Raw genomic sequence first — 19,301 nt, forward strand, 5'->3', positions numbered from 1 at the left:
AGGACATTTGTATTTCTAGGTGGCCAAAATTCTTGAGAGCATCAAAGTAGACTATTTCTTTTTTATATAAGTTATACAAAACCTGCAGGTAAATTATTCTCTGTGCTATCCCCCCTATTTACTAACTACCTAAGGCTTATATTAAGACAAACAGGTGAGTTTGCTGCAGGATACAATTTCTTATTCTTGGGCCCGGCGCCGTGGCTCACTTGGTTAATCTTCCACCTGCAGCGCCGGCATCCCATATGAACGCCAGGTTCTAGTCTCGGTTGCTCTTCTTCCAGTCCAGTTCTCTGCTGTGGCCCGGGAGGGCAGTGGAGGATGGCCCAAGTACTTGGGCCCCTGCACCCGCGTGGGAGACCAGGAAAAGCACCTGGCTCCTGGCTTCAGATTGGTGCAGCGACCACTTGGGGGGTGAACCAACGGAAGGAAGACCTTTCTCTCTGTTTCTCTCTCTCACTAACTCTATCTGTCAAATAAAAATTAAAAAAAATTTTTTTTCTTATTCTTGTTAACCAGGTTCAAAAGAGAGCACATTAATGGATCTGGAGTTATTTCCACCCCAACTGTTACCAATCAAACTGCAGCAATTAAAAATCTTTCTTAAACTAGGAGCCTCCGAGTATGAGAAGTGTGCAGACTCAGAAATTTTTTATTATGGCTGTTGAGTACTGTGTGGACATTCTGCCTACAAGCAAGAGGTAGGTTTTTATATTTCCTCCTGGGTAACTTCCAGCCTCAGATTTCTTTGCTAGGAAGGATCAACCAGAAAAGTTGAGGCAACAATGTATCAGAACCAACTGTAAGATTCTTGCCTTCGAGATGTCCCATCCTAACTGGAGTTTACACAGGAAACTCTTTACTTAGTTATTATATAGGTAATACAAATACAGATATTAAGAGTGTGCTGAAATCAACAAATTTTTTTAGGTAAGACAGAAAAAGAGAAAGAAAAAAGGGGAAGTGAAAAGGTAGCCCACAGAATGGCAGAATATTTGCAAATTATATATCTGAAAAAGGATGTATAGCTAGAATACATATATACATACATACCAGGGTACTTCAAAGAGTTTGTGTAAAACAGAATTAAAAGATAAGTTTGGGGGAGTGAACTAGCAAATGGAAGACTTCTCTCTGTCTCTGCCTCTCTGTAACCCCACCTTTTGAATAAATATATTTTTTTTAAATGCATGTTATGAAAAAGTGCATGTACTTCATATTTTTTGCACCAAAATAGACTGATCTGGTCATTCCTTTCTTTCTTTCTTTCTTTTTTTTTTTTTTTTTTGACAAGCAGAGTGGACAGAGAGAGAGAGAGAGAGAAAGGTCTTCCTTTTGCCGTTGGTTCACCCTCCAATGGCCGCTGCGGCCAGCGCACCGCGCTGATCCGAAGCCAGGAGCCAGGTGCTTCTCCTGTCTCCCATGCAGGTGCAGAGCCCAAGCACTTGGGCCATCCTCCACTGCCCTCCTGGGCCACAGCAGAGAGCTGGTCTGGAAGAGGGGCAACCGGGACAGAATCCGGCGCCCCGACAGGGACTAGAACCCAGTGTGCTGGCACCGCAGGCGGAGGATTAGCCTATTGAGCCGCGCGGCACTGGCCTGGTCATTCCATTTTACATGAACTTTTGAAAGTGTCCTTGTATAAAGAACACTCCCAACTCAACTTGAAAAACAAAACAAAACAAAACAAGAATCTAACTAAAAATGGACCAAGAATCCCAATAGATACTTCTCCAAGCAATTATACAAACAGAAAATAAGCACACAAAAAGAGGCTTTACATCATTAGCCATCAGGGAAACACAATTCAAAACCACAATGAGATACAACCTCATGCCCACTAGGATGGCTGTAACCAAGACAGACAATAACAAGTATTGTTGAGGGTGTGGAGGTACTAGAACCCTCAACACTGCTGGTGGGAAAGCAAACCCAGCAATTTCACCTTTACACTTCCAAGAGAAATGAAAACATGTCCACACAAAAATCTGTACCCAAATGTTCACAATAGCAAAAAGTATAAATAACTCAAGTATCCAGTGACGGACAAATGGATAAACAAAAATGTGGTATAATCATACAACGGAATATTGTTCAACCATAAAAAGGAATCAAGTGGGGCTAGCACTGTGGCGCAGCAGGTAAAGCCATTGCCTGTAGTGCAGGCATTCCACATGGGCGCCAGTTGAGTCCTGGCTGCTCTACTTCCAATCCAGCTCTCTGCTATGGCCTGGGAAAGCAGTAGAAGATGGCCCAAGTCCTTGGGCCCCTGCACCCACATAGGAGACCTGGAAGAAGCTCCTGGCTCCAAATTGGCCCAACTCCAGCCGTTGTAGCCATTTGGGGAGTGAACCAGCGGATCGAAGACCTCTCTCTCTCTGCCTCTGCCTCTGTAACTCCGCCTTTCAAATAAATCAATCTTCAAAAAAAAAAGAGAGAATGAAGTACAGATCAATACTATAAGGATGAGCCTTGAAGAGGTTCACTAAGCCCTTTTAAGTAATTTTACATTTCACTTGTACTTTCACTTAGAGCTGAACAAAAATCAGTGTTTTCACCCAACACTTAATAGGGACCACTTGAATTCCTTTTCAGCTCAAATTTGACAATTTATTGAACATTCCTCTGATTTGGCTTAATAAGAAAAAACCTAAAAACCTTTTGGAGGCATATGTGATAAAGAAATGATCACAGACCAACAGGAATGCTATCTCAAGATTCAAACAGAGAAGTACCTAAATGTCTTTTGTACATTTCTGTCTACAAAAATACACAGAAGTCATTGACAAACATCCCAAACTGTCCTACTGTAAGTATATTAGTGGAGCCCACTAATCTAAAGTGTTGTAAAATACTTTGAGAGCCTTGAGGAACAGCAGAGGTTCATGAGATTATAACTGCAGCCTACCTTTCACTAATTATTGTAATTAAATTTGGGACAGGTCCCAAATGAAATGTTTCCCCTAACACCAATAAGTTCCTGTAAGTTCTTGCCTTAGTTCAAACCAAAATTGTCACCTTTTAAGAATGTTCCCTTGTTTTTTTTTTGGACAGGCAGAGTTAGACAGTGAGAGAGACAGAGACAAAGGTCTTCCTTCCGTTGGTTCACCCCCCAAATGGCCACTACGGCCAGTGCGATGCGCCAATTCGAAGCCAGGAGCCAGGTGCTTCCTCCTGGTCTCCCATGTGGGTGCAGGGCCCAAGCACTTGGGCCATCCTCCACTGCCTTCCCGGGCCACAGCAGAAAGCTGGACTGGAAGAGGTGCAACTGGGACAGAACTGGCACCCTAACTGGGACTAGAACCCAGGGTGCTGGTGCCTCAGGTGGAGGATTAGCCAAGTGAGCCATGGTGCTGGCCTAAAATTTTTTTTAAAAAAACTTAATTTGAAAGAGTTATACAGCAGGTGAAAGAGAGAGAGAGAGAGAGAGAAACAAAGAGAGATGTCTTCCATCCTCTGGTCACTTCCCAAATGGCTGCAATGGCTAGGGTGAAGCCAGGAACTTCATATGGATCTCCCATGTGGGTGACCCAAGTACTTGGGCCATCTTCCACTGGTTTCCCAGGTGCATTAGCAGGGAGCTGGATCAGAAGTGGAGCAGCCAGGACTGAATCAGTGCCTATGTGGGATACCAGTGCTGAAAGAGGCAGCTTTATCCACTATGCCATGGCACCAACCCCACCTTTCAGGAATATTATCCCTTTTCCCACTTCCAATGTTTGTGATATTTCATTTTTCAACCCAAGCCATTTGGGCCACACACATTTTAATTAAACAACTCATACCAAATATCCTTTTTTCTTAGGGGTAGCTCTTGTGACTTTAAACTAGCTATCATTAAACTTTTTTTTTTTTTAATCTATTTTTACTTGAAAGGCCGAGAGACAGAGACAGAGAGGTCTCCCATCTGCTGGTTTATTCCCCAAATGCCCTCAACAGCTGTAGCTAGGCCTGGAGGAAGCTGAGAACCTGGAACTCAATCTGAGTTTCCCATGTGGTAGGGACCTACGCATTTAAGCCTTCACTGCTGCCTGCCAGGGTACACACCAGCAGGAAGCTGAAATTAAAAATGGAGCCAGGGCCGGCACTGGCACACCGGGTTCTAGTCCCAGTTGGGGTGCCAGATTCTGTCCCGGTTGCCATTCTTCCAGTCCAGCTCTCTGCTGTGGCCCAGGAGTGCAGTGGAGGATGGCCCAAGTACTTGGGCTCTGCACCCGCATGGGAGACCAGGAGAAGCACCTGGCTCCTGGCTTCGGATTGGTGCAGCGACCACTTGGGGGGCGGACCAACGGAAAAGGAAGACCATTCTCTCTCTCTCATTGTCCACTCTGCCTGTCAAAAAAAAAAAAAAAAAAAGCCAGAACTCAAACCCTGGTACTCTGATATGGTGTGTATGTGTCCCAAGGGGCTTCCTACCTGCTGCCCCAAATACCTGCCCTATTTTATTTTTTGTAGATTTATTTATCTATTTGAAAGGCAAAGTGAGAGTAAGAGAATTCTTTGATCTGCTGGTTCACCCCGCAAACGGCTGCAAAAGCAAGGTCTGGGCCAGCTGAAGCCAGGAACCAGGAACTCCATCCTTGGCTTCCATAAGGGTAGAGTCCCAAGCACTTCAGCCATCTTTCATTGCTTTTCCAGGTGCATTAGCAGGGAGCTCGACTGGAAGCAGAGCAGCAGGGACTCGAACAGTGCTTATATGGGATCCTGGGGTCACAGGCTGAACCCACTGTGCCACAACAATGGCCCCAATGACTATCTTTTATTTTTTAAGTGAAGTACTCATCTCATAAGTATTAGCCCCTGAGCCTCAAATTAAGTTTAAGAAATGTGTATCTGATCTTGAGTTACTGCTGAATGTCCCTGGACCCTCCATGTTGGTAGACCACTTAAAAACAACATACATATATCCCAATGAATCCAGCAAATACGATAAATAAAATGAGTGAATAAAGTTTTATATAAAAGGGGTTGGCACTGTGGTGCAGCAGGTAAAGCCACCACCTGCAGTGCAGGCATCCCATATGGGTGCTGGTTCACCTCCCAGTTGCTCTACTTCTAATCTAGCTCTTTGCTATGGCCTGGGAAAGCAGTAGGAAATGGCTCAAGTTCTTGGGCCCCTGCACCCATGTGGGAAACCTGGAAGAAGCTCCAGGCTCCTGGATTTGGATCAGCCCTGCTCTGGCCATTGTGACCATTTTGGGAGTGAACCAGCAGACTGAAGACCTCTCTGTCTCTCTCTGCCTCTGTAACTCTTTTAAATAAATAAATACTTAAAAAAAAATTAAATATAAAAACAAGTTAGCATTACTGATTGTAAAATCATTTGATTATTGATGGGACAGAGTGATGGGTGGAAATTCAGATGTCATCTCCAGTTCTTTAGTGTCAGGCTTCTAAGCCTGTTTTGTCAAAAGCAACAGATTCATAAGCTATCATTAAAAGAAACATATTTTAGGGACAAGCATTGTGGCACAGTCGTTGAACCCACTGTTTGGGACTCCCACATCCCATATTAGTGTTCCTGATTTGAATCCTGGCTACTTCATGCTTCGGATCCATCTTCCCCCTAACAAGCCTGGGAGGCAATGGATGATGGCCCAAGCACTTGAATTCCTGCCCGCCACGTGGGAGACCAAGATGGAATTCCTGGCTCCTGGCTTCAACCTGGACCAGCCTGGCTCAGCTACCACTGTGTAGGTACTTGGGGAGTGAACCAGAAGATGGAAAACAGGCTTAGAAGCTTGGCATTGAAAGTGACATCTAGATCCCTACCCATTATTCTGTCCCACCAATAACAAAATGATTTTACAATAAACAAGCTTTCTCTCTCTTTTTTAAAATATTTATTTATCTAAAAGGTAGAGCAATAGAAAGAGATCTTCCATTTGCTGGTTCACCCCCAAATGGCTACAACAACTAGTGTTGGGCCAGGCTGAAGCTGGGAGTTCCATCAAGGTCTCCCACGTGGGTGGCAGGGGCCCAAGTACTTGGGTCATCACACATTGCTTTCCCAAGCATATTAGCAGAGAGCTGGATTGGAAGCAAGAGCAACTGGGACTTGAAATCGTGCTCCAATATGGAGTGCTAGCAACCAAGTGGTAGCTTAACCTGTTGCACCATAATGCCGGCTGGTCACAGTCTCTCTGTCTCTCTGTGTTGTGTGTGTAACTGTGCCTTTCAGATAGGGAAATCTTTCCAAAAAGGTACTTTAATTCATCACTTGCTGATAACATTCTAATGAGGAACTAAACGACAAAATCAGAAAAATCACCTCCTTAAAAGTTCAAACAGCAAAGATTTTCTGCAAAGCAGTTTTATATCCTATGTGTGAAACCTTTGTTATGACTCACCGAAAATTAAATATGCAAAACTCCAAGCTGAGCTTAGCTTTGCCTGTGCACAGAGACCTTTTTACTCTCATTCTTCGAAAACCTCATTTTGGATCTCGCTGCCAACACCAGAGAGAGGAAAGCCGGCCAACAATTCCAAATATAACATGCGGAGGCAAATGCTACAGAAATCTGTCTGACGGGAAGGGACCATGCTGAGGTCTGCTGAGGTAGATGCACTTCTCAATCAGACTGTTTTGGTCCCTCAGTCTGTTTGGAGCAAAAATTCCATGAGAAAGCAATCAGAGGAAACCAGAGTTTCCAGTCAGCCTCATTACTGCTGCTCTATGATATTCACTCTTGCCGGCAACAACCACCCTCTCCATCTCAGACTGAAAGATGGGTCAGCGGCATCTAAAGCTGCACCCCTTATTCTAACTTTAAACAGATTTTACAGATCAGTTCACGGAGAACAGAATTTTCACAAAGCTCAACTGTGGCTTAACAATTATGATAAAGGTCAGGTTCATCAAGGAACACTTAAAAACACATCTTTTCCCATTTTTCCAGGGGCAGATTTAGTAACCCCTACTTTACTCTGAATAATTAATAGACCAGTTAAACTTGAATAAAATGATTACACTATCACTTCAACACAAAGATATCAGCTCCCTGAGTTTAGTTCTTCAGTGAGGTCACTGAGGTACTGAGCACAGACAACTCATTTCCTAACCCAGAGGATCACTACAGAAACCCGGAAACAGTGCTCCCAGTCTAACTGGGAAAAGACGATGTTCCTTATACAGAGTACTGGCCCCTGAGAAAAGACAGGACAATTAAAACAGCTTATTTGGCCAGTCATTTCCTCCAGTCGTTTATGTTAGAAAAATCCCCTGTGGTTTACGGCTATGTCATGAAGCCCAGGAGGTAAAGTTTGCTTAGAATCACTTCTGGAACATTTTACTAGATTCCCAATCACTTGTGAGGCAGATGGGCAGGAGACAGTAGAGAATGAAAAAGGACTTGTCACACGGAACTTTGAACAGAGAACCGGAGCAGTATTACAATTATGACCCACAATGTTTGCAAAATTCCAAGTTCATTCTTGTACATTCTATACATAAAGGGAATTGATTGTTACTCTGCTTATCGAAATAATTCGGTCTCAGCCAGTTAGAAAGGGAAGTAAGAGAAAATAAAGCCATATCTCCCAAGCTCACTCCCATATGGTATAAGCAAGCAGTAACAGGACAACTAATGAAAACACACTCAGGAATAGAAAATTTTCAGAGACACTAACTGCATGACCAAACTACTGTGGTTGAGTGGGCTAATGGAATACTTCGCTCTTGCTGGAGTGTGGGTTAGGAGGCAGGAAAGTGGGATAAACTTCATTCACTGAACGAAACTCAACTAGGGAATGCTTCTTCAAAAGACTCCCAGCCCTGCTATCTAGATTGTTTCGTGATTTAGATAATAGCTCTGATAAGTCAATGGTACATTCAGTCTTAATATCTTTAAAGGGAGAATTGGAGATATGAAACAAGCCCTACCTCATTTACTACAGTTCTCAAATCTCTGATTACCAGTTGCAATTCACGATCTCAAAAAAGTGTTCAATGAAATGCACAGCCTGAGCAAGCCTGAGTCTCACCAACAGCTACAAGTCTCTCTCTTTCCTCTCAGCTAAAGTGGAAAGTATTAACTTGACAGAACTCAGACTCATCTAATTAAAAAATTCAGGTTAGGTTTCAGAGTTTAAAAGCTGATCTCAGGGTGGGCATTTGGCACAGAAGTTAAGATTCCATTTGGGATGCTCACATCCCAAGTGCCTTGGCTGAATCCTAGCTCCTCCTGATCCAGCTTCCTGCTAATGCACATCCTGGGAGGCAAGCAGGTGATGGCTCAAGCAATTGGGTCTCTGCCATCCATGTGGGAGATCTGGGTTAAGTTCCTGACTCCAGTTGTTGAATGGCATTTGGGGAATGGTGAGATGTGAAATTTGCCTCTTGGCCTTTCAAATATATAAATTTTAAAAGCAGGGAGGAAAAAAAAGCCTGGTCTCATGCAAAACAGTATACTTTTTCCAGACCTAAAGTCCCCAGAAATTTCAGTTTTATTAAACAAATCAGGCTGAAGATAATAGAGCTTATCAAATCCTTAATTACCAATCTTGGTTAACACCCACTTCTTCCTAGAGATAAAACGTTAGCCCATACTTTAAGTCAAGGAGTCCATAACTGTGCTAGTATACATATCAAACAAGCACAAGAGAAAATGCACACTACTGAGAATAATGTAATAATGTAATTCAGACCCAAATCTTTCCTAAGGAACAACAGCAAAGGAAACTTGCCTAGAGATATTTTCTCCAGGTAGATTACACCTTAGGGCAAGTAAAGGCTAAAAACCACAGACCCTTCCTGCTGTTAGTCACTTGATCATAAAAATTTTAAAGCCAGCAGCAAAGCTTCCTCCAGGATAATCATTTTCACCTCTGCAACATAACAAGCCAATAAGAGGTGCCCTCCTGGGCAAAAGTATCTTGGAAATGGTAATAGGAGCTTCCTACATAACTTCTGACCAGATTCAATTTGTCCAGTATCAGTCATCTAATAAGTGTTCCAAAACCTGCAATTAGTACAAATACAATTCCACAAACAGAGAACAGATGAATGGAACTGTGGAGGGACGTAAAGAGGAAAAAATCCCCCCCGCCAACAGGACTAAAAAAAGGCACCATGGAAAACCGGGTAGGAACACACAGCACAGCCCCCTTCTTCCCGCCAAACAGAACACGACCCAGTAGAACCAGACGCAATCTGGGCTGGATGCGCAGATGCGGGATTTTAGTGGAAGGCAGCGAGGTGACTTCTCTCAGGCAGAAGCTCTGATTTTCAAAACTCTTCTTTACCGGATTGTTCTGGGCTGAGCTGCTGAGGAGGATCAAGCAGCGGGCGATCAACCCAGGTCCCTCCTCCCTCACTCTCTTGGGTCTCTCCCCTCCCCTCGCGTTCAGTAAGGGCGGGGGGGGGGGGAGGAGGAAGCGCACAGCTTTCCAGTTCTCAGCTCCTTAAAAATGCCTTTTTGGCTCCATCGCATACAAGGCTACCCCTGCAGCTAAGAATTTTGCGGCCAAGGGCTCCTCGATCCGGGAAGGAGAAGTGAAATCGCAGCCCAAGGGCAATTTTAATTGTCTAACCCAGCCCGATTTCCTAAGAGGCAGCAGCGGTGGGGAGGGGGGGGTGCGGCGGAGGGGGGAAGTAGCTCCAAGAGGCAACAGGGGGCAAACGGAGGCAGAGAAAGGGGACCAAAGCGGCGAGATCCCAGCCCCGGCCTTCGAGGAGCTTCTGCAGAAAGGACTCCGGAGTTGCCCCCACCGTTCTCCAAGAGACGTTTGCAAATCATATATGCAGCCAAAATGGCGCTGAGAATAAAAATATAATTTAAAGGCAGGTCGCCATATTGTAAACAGAGAGGCAAAGAAGAGGCCGACTCGAGCCACTCTCCGTTTCTTCCACAGCGGCAAACGCCGGGCAGCGGGGCCTGCACCAGAGCAGCGCGGGCGGCCAAGGGCTCCGCGCACCCACCCGGAGGAGAGCCCGGCCGGGCAGGAGCCCCGAGAGCGGCGGGCGCGCGGGCAGGCAAGCGGCTCTGGGCCCGGAGCTCCTCCCCTTCCTCCCCCGCCACCGCTGGCCGTGCCCGGCCGGCTCGGTCCCAGCTCCCCTGCGACTTCCAATCCCAGATGGGGCTCTCCTCATTCCTCCCAACCCCCACCTCGGGGTCCGGGCTCGACGCTGCTCCTCCCCGCCGCTCCCCCCCCCCCCCGCCCCGAAACGGCCAGATCCCGGCAGACACCTGGGGGCGGGGAGGCGCTCGCCCCAGCGGCTGCAGAGAGTCAGCTAGCGGCTGCAGGCGCCCGTTATTTCGGCAGGCAGGGGCAGGCCAGGTGAAGGAATGTGCGGAGAGCGGTCCGCCGAGGGGCTCGAGAGGAGGCCAGCCCTTACCAGCACTGGAGGTGGAAGGCGGCCGGGCAGTGGTCGCAACACAGGAGATCTCCACCTTCCTTGCAGCTATCGCAGCTGTCGTGGTTGGTGGCCCTGCCGCTTCTCCGCGGCTCCTTCTCAGGCTTCCGACTCCGCTTTTCCGCCTCGTCCGTCTTGGGGGGAGCCAGCAGAGCTTGGATTTGCTGCACACACATACAAACGGCGTGTGTGCACACTCGGAGCTCCCGGGCGGCCCGTCGACCCCCCGGCGCGGCTACTCCGTCACCCACCCCTCTCCCCCCTTTTGTCCTTCTTCCTCCCATCCAGGCTGCTCCCAGAACCGCTCAGCCCCCGGAACCAGGGGGAGCCCACCCCAACCGCGTTTCTGCAGCACAACAACGAGCGCAGCTTCTTCCAAATGGGGAGGATCAGGGTAGGGGGATGGGGAGAGGGTGCGCGGTTCCCTTCTCGCCACTTCCTTGTATGGACAGTGGGGGACTCCAAAGCCTGGCTCGGGAGAGGCCCGAAGCCCGGTACCCGGACGTGCGGGAGGAAGCACAAAGGGGCCGACAAGAAGGGGGTGGGGAGGCCCGCCGGTGCAACGCGATGGAGTGGGCTGGCGCCTCTGGAAAGCGAATCGAGGGCGGCGGGTAGGTGAAACTGCTGCAAACGTCCTCGGCGGCTGAGCTCAGCCCCCCGAATCGCCGAGATGGGAGGGAGAGGCTGAGCAGGGAAGAAACCCCCCTCCCCTGGCCCTCTGGCGCTCCGAGCTCAGGCCGGCTTTGTGGGGCGGAGGGCGGAGGTTCCCTCCCGGCGCTGGGGGAAGGGGATGAGGAGGGCCACTCTTACCTCCATCAGCCCCCCCGACGTGTCCAAGTCGTACACGATCGTCTTGGTCTCCATTTTCTCCCACATTCATCCACCTCCCGGGCTGGGCGCTCTCTGCTCCGGCCCCCCCAACCCCGGGGGGAGGGGGGAGGCGGGGGGAGGGGGTGCTCCTGACCCCGGCTCCCCTTCTTTTTTCCCAACACGGGTCCCGACTTCCTCGCCCTGGCTCCCCCCCACCCCCCGGCCCCCAGTCCCTGGGACGGCAGCGTCCTCCCCGCGGGCCGTGAGGGGGGAGCGGCCCCTCAGCCCCGGCCCGGCGGCTGGCTGCACAGTGGGTCCCGGCTCCGGGGGTCAGGCCTCGGCGGGGCCTAGTCCCACAGGCTAAAGCCGGCGCTGGCGACCGCTGGTCCGGCCGGGAAGGCTGGCGGGCGCTGCCATCCCGGGGTTAGGGGGATCGGAGGGGGGGGTGAGAGGTTAGGTGAGGTTGTGGTACGTGAGGTGACTGGGGGGGAGGGTGATGGGGGGTGGTCCCCGGGCTCCGCCTCTCGCCGCCGCCGCCGTCTGCGTCCCGGCTGCCGCGCACTTGGCGCAAACTTACCGCGAGCGCCCGCAAAGCCACCCGCGCAGGCGCCCGGGGATCGCCGCTCGCCGCGCGCAACCGCAGTGACAGCCGGCGGCCGGGCTCCCGCGCAGCCGCGGTGAGGGGGTACCCCCCAGCGCGCAGCCGCGCTGGCATTCGTCTGGAGCCCCGGAGCCCCGCCTTCCTGCCCTGCGCCAGCGTACTGAGATAAAAGGGCGGGACCCGAGGTCTCGCGCAGGCGCCTGAGGAAGCTCCTAGGGGTCACAGCGCAGCCGCAGGAACCCGAGGACTCTTCATCCATTGGTGTTTGTGTGCAGACCGAGAGGGCTCTGTTCCCGCGCAGGCGTGTTGGGGATGCTCCCCTCCCGCCCCATAACACAACCGCCTCCCGCGCAGGCGTATCGTCACCTGCAGGCCCTCAAAGAAAGCTGCTCCTTTCGCCATTTTAGTAATGGGATAAGGGCTGCCGTGTCCTTGTAGTCCTCAAGCATGAACAGGAAGGGGCAAGGAATGTTGGACAGAGCTGGTAGGCTGCTGGTGATGGCAGTATTCATAGAGGTGTTGGACTGGACAGTTGGTTCCAGCGTCAGGTGTGGCTGGACCAGGCCGCCATGTTGATAAAGAGAAAAGAAAAGCCAGTGCGACAGAAAGCGACGCTTTGGCTGGGTGGCTGCCGTCCCCACTTCCCTCCTGCTCCCGACAATTAAATTTAGAACGAGCATCCCTGCCTTGCGTGGTGATGGCACCATGGAGACTTCCGCCTGCCCGTTACCACCCTCTCTCGACCACCGTTCTGAGAACTGCTCAAGAGGCTTAGAGTTTGTAATCCCTGACAACGCCCAGCTACCGGCCCACAGAGGACTCCCACTCCCAGATTGCAATGCGCAGGGGGTCCAAAAGGGCGGACGGGAGCGCATGGCACCCTGGGAGCAAGCATCGCGATGGGTCTGATGGATTGTGGGAGTCGTAGTTCCGTGAGCTTGAAACGCACTATACTGTAGGAAGGAAGGAAAGGAGTAATTCGCTTGTCGGGAAGATGCTTTTGAGAATTTCCGTGCTGCATGCTGGGATTTGTAGTCTTAGGGCCTCACCTCGAATTCTGGGCGGGGATGCATGCTCTCTTCCAGGGCGCTCGCCCTTCCCCTTGCTATTGCCCGCAGAGGTGACCAGTTATTGCTGCCCAACGGTAGATGAAGCAGTGAAGAAGGGAACCGCATCGTTGTGCCTAAAAGTGGGCGTTTAAGTAGCATGATTGACAGCGGTGTCCTGCCCATGTCTAATGTTACGGCACACGCATTCTCAGAGTCATAAAACTGAGAGGGGCCGAGAGACCATCTGATTTCATTCTCGTCTTTCCAGAGGCACAGAGAGGCCGCATAATGAATTTATGGCAGACGTGGGAATGAAACTTTTTTTTCAATTGCTTCTCTCCCCCCTCCCCCTTTCTCTCTCTCTCTCTGAACGAATTTGATCCCCAGGCCAGACACTGTCCACTACAAGATACTAACTGCACCTGGGACAATAAGGAAGATAAGTTATGTAGAGTGGGAATGCCAGTGTGTGGAATTTTAAGATTTTTCGTTTTTAAAATGACTTCTCTCTTTTCTGATGACCCTCTTAGTGGCTGGAAGGAATAATAAAATCATGGGGAGGAGGAGTGCTGGAGAACAAAGGTGAACTGGCTGTTCTAACCTCAGCCGACAATAGGCCATAGCGGCTTCGGGCCAGAGAGTTCCTCAAAGAACTGAGTTAAACTGCTTGTATGGAAGGGATCAGACCTCTCAGAAGTTGGAACCTCATGTGCCCTTTCTCACCGGTTCCCTTCCCACTGCTCAGGGCCCACCTGTGCTGCTATGTCAGCCTGAAGACATGACGGGGCAGATAAATAAGCCATTTCCAGTAAGCAAGGCTTCACTTTGATCAACATCAGCTACAGCTGAGAACAGGAGAGACCCTGGACTAATGAGGGGGGAAAGACTTTGTTCTGTTGGCAAATGCCAGGGGGAATGAATCCCTCCACACACCTTCCTCTTGTTGGAACTTGGAAGATGAGCTCAGGCGGTGGGTGGGGGTGGGGGTGGGGGTGCAGGAATTGATGCCACCTTGGAGAGCTCCGGCTGTGCTGTTCCTAGGGGATTGAGGAGAGCAGGTGGGATACGGGTGCCTTTGGAAGTGACCTCTTGTGGCTACTCTAGGCACTGCACTCTGCAGGACGAATTTCCCTGGCTTCAAGGTGGCTCCTTTGAGAGCCAGGAAGTGGGCAGCATGGATGATTAAGACCTCCCAGCTGGAAGCCTGTGAAGCGGAAGGCGCTGGTGCTACTATTGTTTCAGGGATTTCTGTTTTCTGGTTGCTTTTTGAGTATTACCGGCGCTGTGGGGTAGGGGCTAAGCCTCTACCTGTGGCACTGGAATTCCATATGGGTGCCGGTTTGTGTCCCGGCTGCTCCTCTTCCAATTCAGCTCTCTGCTATGGCCTGGGAAATCAGTAGAAGATGGCCCAAGTGCTTGGGCCCCTGTACCTGCGTGGAAGACCTGGAAGAAACTCCTGGCTCCTGGCTTCGGATCGGCTCAGCTCCAGCCATTGCAGCCATTAGGGGAGTGAACCAGTGGATGGAAGACCTTCCTGTCTCTTTCTCTCTCTCTCTCTCTCTCTGTCACTCTACCTCTCAAATAAATAAATAAAATCTTTTTTTATAAAGAAAGAATTATTTATTTGAAAGGCAGAGTGACAGAGAGAGAGAGGGACAGAAAGAGATCTTTCATCCACTGGTTAACCACCCAAATGGCCACAGTGATCAGGGTGTTGCTGGGCCAAGCCAGAGCCAGCCTGGAGTCAGAAACTCTATTCAGGTCTCCCGCATGGGTGGCAGTGGCCCAAGTACTTGGGTTATCACCACTGCCTTCCCAGGAGCATTATCAGGAAGCTGGATACCGGGCCGAGTAGCCAGGAACCAATTTGGCACTCCGATATGAGATGCTGGCTTCTCAGGCAGTGGCTTAATCCACGGTGTCACAAATGCTGCTCCCTCTGTCTTCTGACTTCCTGTGAGTCCCTACTGCTCGCCTCTTGTCCGTAGTCCAGACAACAGCTATGCAGGGCACACCTCGAAGTGTGAAATATCTATGCTGGAGGCCAATGCTGGACAAACACTTTCGTCTCAGACTTAGCTGAAGACCACAGGGAAGGGCAAAACTTCAGCAGCTCTTGCCCAGCACCTCGTTTGAGAGCCCAGGGGTAGAGATTTTGCATAATGTAGGAGCTACACTCTGAGGCGTCCCTGCTCCTGGCAATCTGGATGTTCACTGAGAAAGCCAGACCAGGGCTTCAAGTGCTGGGGTTCCGCCTCTGGTCCCTATTCCAATTTCCCAAATCTCGCTTATTTGAAAAGGAATGGAAGGAGGATGCATCAGTCTTCCCGAGCCTTGTGAACAACCCAGTGGCATTGAGAGGGGGGTTTGGGAGCATGTGGGTCTGTAGCTGCAGGCCTGGCAAAGTGGAGGAAACGAGGCACGGGCCTGGGTGAGCAGTTGCCGTCCTAGGCGCCCACAGACCTGTGACGCCAGCCACTGAGGCCTCTCATTCCATGTGACATCTGTCACAGAGACGTTCGCGGGGACGCTGGTCCCTGCTCACCTGCACATTGCTGGTGGGTGCAGCGTGCCTCTGGTCCTGAAGTCCATGTCCCATTCATCTCCCACCTCCTTCCCCCTTAAGAAAGCACGATCCATCTGGCCATTGCTTGGTTTTCTCCAAAACACCATTTTAATAAGGAAAAAACAGAAATAAAAGATTGTTCTCTGGCTGGAGCCCAGACCCCATATAATACATTATATGTACAAAGTGGCCTTCAGCCAGCTCCTGGGTCTCTCGCTGGGGCTTCCTACCTCCCCCGGGTTCATGCCAGATTCCTGGGTTCTGCTCCTTTCCAGAATATGCCTGCCCGCTCCCCTTAGCCCATAACACAGTGGCCAGGAGGGGAGCCTGGCAATTTGCTGGTCCTGGAGGAGGAACTAGTGGGAAAGAAGATGTTTGTAATGGCCAGATAAACATCAGGGCATGGTCTCCCTCTCAGGGTGTAGGGCTGCCAGGGGAGCAGTGGGGGGCCAAGGGACTTCCTGCTTTGGTGTGGAGCGTGAAGGCCCAGGGAAGCCCAACCTGAGCTTGGGGTAGGGTCCTTGAGCTCCGGAGGGGCCTGGAGAATTAGCGCCTCCAGGAGGCAGGGCTGTGCATTCTCGGGCCTTTAGAGGAGCACTGCCACCTCCCCCCCCGCCCCCTGCCCCCCTGCCGAGGGGCTCATGGTGGCATGCCAGGCCCACCCAGAGGTCACCCTGGAGAGTTTGGGCCACTGGTGATGGCTCTGTGAGGAACACTCTGGTGCAGTTTCCACTACCGACGCCTCTGCTGCAGGATCCGCGTGCCAGGGCTCGATGGGGCTTATATGGAGAGAGGTGCTCCTGCTCGACCTGTGACTTCCAGGCAGGAGCTCCAGGGCATGGGGGAAGGTCAGGAGAAGGCTGGCTGTTGCTGCATGTGCTCCAGAGGCAGATGCCCCCTTCACGAGCCCAAGGAAGGGCCCTAAGTGGGCAGTGGTACCAAGAAAATAGGCCATGGTGGGCATTGCAGGCGGGGAAGGGCACATCTTCTTGAAAGGTTGGCAGCGTCTCTTCCCAGGTGGTATGTACAGGAGGTGGAAGGGCAGCAGGAAGCCGAGAGCCCTGACGCCAGACTGGGATGCAGGGCTGAGTGGGCTCCCCCAGGCTGCCCCCACCTAGATGGAGACCTCATATTCTCTCGTCTCCTGCAAAGGAAAGAGACTGCTGGGAGTTGGAAACCTGCATAAGGTTTGCCAGGCCATAATCCACCTTCCCGGGGGGAAAGGGGGAAAGTGAGAGGGCTCGGCGGGAGGCTCAGGGAGCAGAGAAGGTCCTGGAGAGGCTATCAGGGCAGGCATGGGAACTTACTCCAGCTTCGTAGGTCGGATTGTCAAACGCTGACTCCACAGTGATGCGGTTGTAGGGGCGGGGACGTGTCCCGGGAAGCTGCAGAGGGCTTTTCCCCTGCAGCCTGCGGGGCAGAGAAGTTAATGAGTGTGGAGTGCTGGGCAAGAGTGAGTCAGGCGTGCTGTACAGGAAGAGAAGCCAGACTCACCTTGAGAAGTAGAGATACACGCCTCCCGCCAACAGCACCATCGCCACCAGCGGCAGGAAGATGACAGCAGCAATGTGGGCAGCATCCAGGGTGCTGGGGGCTGCAGGGCTCTTGGCAACTGAAAACACAGAGGGTGCAGCTGGAGCAGAGGTTCCTGCCATCCTGAGCCCACAGCCCCTCGCTCTGCCCCTGGGTATCTGGCTACCAGCTCCTCCTAGTTGGTTGGTGGCAGGGAAGGCATTTTTGCCCTGGCAGGCCCACACCTCTCTTTGTCTCTGCCCCACTTCCTTGGGGGACCCATGGCCTGCAAACTGTGAGAACCAGGGGCAGGGAGACCACTTCCCTGGCCCTCAAGGGTGGAGACTCACCATCCAAGCTACGGCCACTGTAGAACCCATCCAGAGAGGCTGGAACAAGAGGGGAGGGTCAAGGGCAGTGGGTGAGCCCAATGGGCCAAACCACTAATGTAGGGAGTGGACACAGGGGACTGTGTGGCAAGGAGTTGTCCAAGGAGAGCACACTCCAGCATTTGTCTCGGGAGAAGGGAGCATAGGCAGGCGGTTCTGGCCCTCAGACTTGGATGTTTTTGCCAGAGCAGCTTGCTTGGCTAGGCAGGGTTTTGGGGGATGGCAGAGTACTCACCAGCCCTACAGATGGGTGGAGAGTCACTCCAATGTGAAGGGTGTCCAGGCACACACTTGATGCTGGCCTGGCCCTTGAGCACATAGCCAGGAGCACAGGAGAAGTGGACAGTGGCGCCCGCTGGGTGTAACCGCTTCTCAGGACTGCGGGCACCATTCTTGGGGGCACTGAGGCCATGGCATGGCTTGAGTTGTTCCACTGCAAAGCAGGCAGAGTCTAGTGAGGGTGCCAGGCCCCTCGCTGCTAGGAGCCACATCTATTATATCCCACCAGAGGCTTCCCCTCCTACCCAACTGGCACTTACGGAGACATTTGGGGGCCCGGTCACTCCACTTGGGGCTGCCAGCCTGGCGGTCATGGCAGGTGAGGATGGCGCTTCCCGTCAGTACAAAACCCTGGTCACAGATATACTGCACAGTGGCCCCCACAGGAAACTTGGGGCTGGATATAAGGCGTCGGCTGTGCTCCACATCCCCAGGGTCACGGCAGGAAGTCACTATGGATGGGAAGGGATAGAAGAGAGTAACCCAAGGAGAACTCAGCAAAGGCCCGGCCACCCTGGCTCTGTTCTGGGCCAGCTGGCATCTCCTTGTCACATGGTTCCGCCCCCCACTTCTCTGCCCCTTCCGCTTTGCTGCTGTGTCCACTCTTTTGTCCCTTTCTCATCCACTATGATCAAGAAACCCTAATTGGGCATGTGCTGGGACTGAAACGGTTGGAGCACTTGGTTGGTAACCCTATGAGCAGGTATTATTCCCACTTCACAGATGAGGAGACAGCCTATAAGAGAAGGACCTTCAAACTCCTAACAGCTGGAGTCTGCTTGGGAATCCAGGAGAGGAGCTCAGAGGGTGTTGGGCAGGGAGGATGGGGAACAATAAACTCACCCTTCTGGCACGAGGGCAGGTCCTCACTCCAGCTGAGGTCCCACTGGCACATGAGGACACTGGATCCCACCACCTGGTAGCCAGGGTAGCACTGGTAAGTGACCACCGTGCCATGTACCAGCTCCGGCTGTGATGGGCTCTTCCAGCCATTGGGGATCTCTGGCAGCTCCGGACATGTGTCATTGCGAGGCACCTCTGGGGGCATGGAGGCAGCCAGATGCGGGCCATCAACCGGCACCAAGGCCACAGTATGAGCCCCCCTCACCCTGGGTATACTCTGGTTCCTGCCAGTTTGACTTGGACCTAGGCTGGCCTGGGTGGGCTCAGGAACCCACTCTTCATCATCTTGCTTTCCTGGGTGATCATCTAGGCCTTAGCACCCTGGCCAGCTCCTCAGGCCTGAGAGATGGGGTTGGGTAGGGAGAGGGAAATGGTCACGTCTTTTAAAGATCATTCCTAAGTTTCCTACTTGTGTATGGAAGTTCTTCCCACTGCCTACCCAGCTCCCTCTTGCTGCAACAGAGGGCTCTCTCTCTTGCTGGGCAAGCAGGGAAGATGGGGAACAGGACCAGCTTCCTTTAGGTGACACCTGAAGCTTTCCCTTGTTAGGAAGAGCACCCAGGCCCCTTGTTGCCTGGGTCTCTGACCTGCTGTGGTTCCGGGCCCGTGTTCTGAGCGAGGCAGGGACAAGCTCACCAAAGAAGTGGATGACGAAGCCCTGCTGATAGCCCAGCACCGAGGTCCCAGGGTCTGACTGGAACTGGATAGTGACATCAGCCATGGAGGTAAAGAGCTTGACATGGCCCCGGGGCCCTGAGTACTGGCCCAGGACCCGGGCTGTCAGGTCGTCGCCGTCGTAGAAGGTAAGAACGTCAGCAGGGCCTATGCGCAGCCTGTG

The 19,301-nt window shown here is 51.7% G+C and overlaps 3 protein-coding genes across 14 annotated transcripts in view; 1 reads left to right on the forward strand and 2 right to left on the reverse strand.

Moving 5' to 3' along the window:
* PHF12 (PHD finger protein 12) overlaps positions 1-12,553 on the reverse strand; it is a 53,369-nt gene extending 40,816 nt beyond the window's left edge. For 5 of the 9 annotated variants that reach the window (XR_016223884.1, XR_016223883.1, XR_016223886.1 and 2 more), the window contains exons 1-2: positions 11,742-12,553; positions 10,337-10,518 (exon numbers count right to left, since the gene is read on the reverse strand). Coding sequence is in view for 2 of the 9 variants with exons in the window: in XM_089317514.1 (XP_089173640.1) it covers positions 10,337-10,518; positions 11,742-11,879 (320 nt within the window). In the remaining 7 variants the exon portion in view is untranslated. Of the gene's footprint in view, positions 1-9,919; positions 9,995-10,187; positions 10,519-11,164 lie in introns of those variants that run through there. The other 4 variants (XR_016223885.1, XM_002718916.5, XM_089317515.1 and 1 more) reach the window with 4 other exon arrangements.
* The window catches only part of PIPOX (pipecolic acid and sarcosine oxidase), a 105,857-nt gene continuing 97,230 nt past the window's right edge, over positions 10,675-19,301 (forward strand). Inside the window, exon 1 of the mRNA XM_089317518.1 lies at positions 10,675-10,965. The gene's annotated coding sequence lies outside the window, so the exon portion shown is untranslated. The remainder of the gene's footprint in view (positions 10,966-19,301) is intronic.
* The window catches only part of SEZ6 (seizure related 6 homolog), a 45,272-nt gene continuing 41,415 nt past the window's right edge, over positions 15,445-19,301 (reverse strand). The window contains exons 10-17 of one of the 4 annotated variants that reach the window (XM_008271000.5): positions 19,100-19,296; positions 18,404-18,598; positions 17,821-18,012; positions 17,517-17,714; positions 17,243-17,281; positions 16,875-16,992; positions 16,688-16,790; positions 15,446-16,524 (exon numbers count right to left, since the gene is read on the reverse strand). In XM_008271000.5, the coding sequence (XP_008269222.3) occupies positions 16,495-16,524; positions 16,688-16,790; positions 16,875-16,992; positions 17,243-17,281; positions 17,517-17,714; positions 17,821-18,012; positions 18,404-18,598; positions 19,100-19,296 (1,072 nt within the window). In that variant the 3' untranslated portion in view covers positions 15,446-16,494. Of the gene's footprint in view, positions 16,541-16,687; positions 16,791-16,874; positions 16,993-17,242; positions 17,282-17,516; positions 17,715-17,820; positions 18,013-18,403; positions 18,599-19,099; positions 19,297-19,301 lie in introns of all 4 variants that reach the window. The other 3 variants (XM_008270999.5, XM_008271002.5, XM_008271001.5) reach the window with 3 other exon arrangements.

This window comes from Oryctolagus cuniculus, chromosome 17 (assembly GCF_051225735.1).
Source record: "Oryctolagus cuniculus isolate XC-2025 breed Fujian yellow rabbit chromosome 17, ASM5122573v1, whole genome shotgun sequence".
Lineage (NCBI taxonomy): Eukaryota > Metazoa > Chordata > Mammalia > Lagomorpha > Leporidae > Oryctolagus > Oryctolagus cuniculus.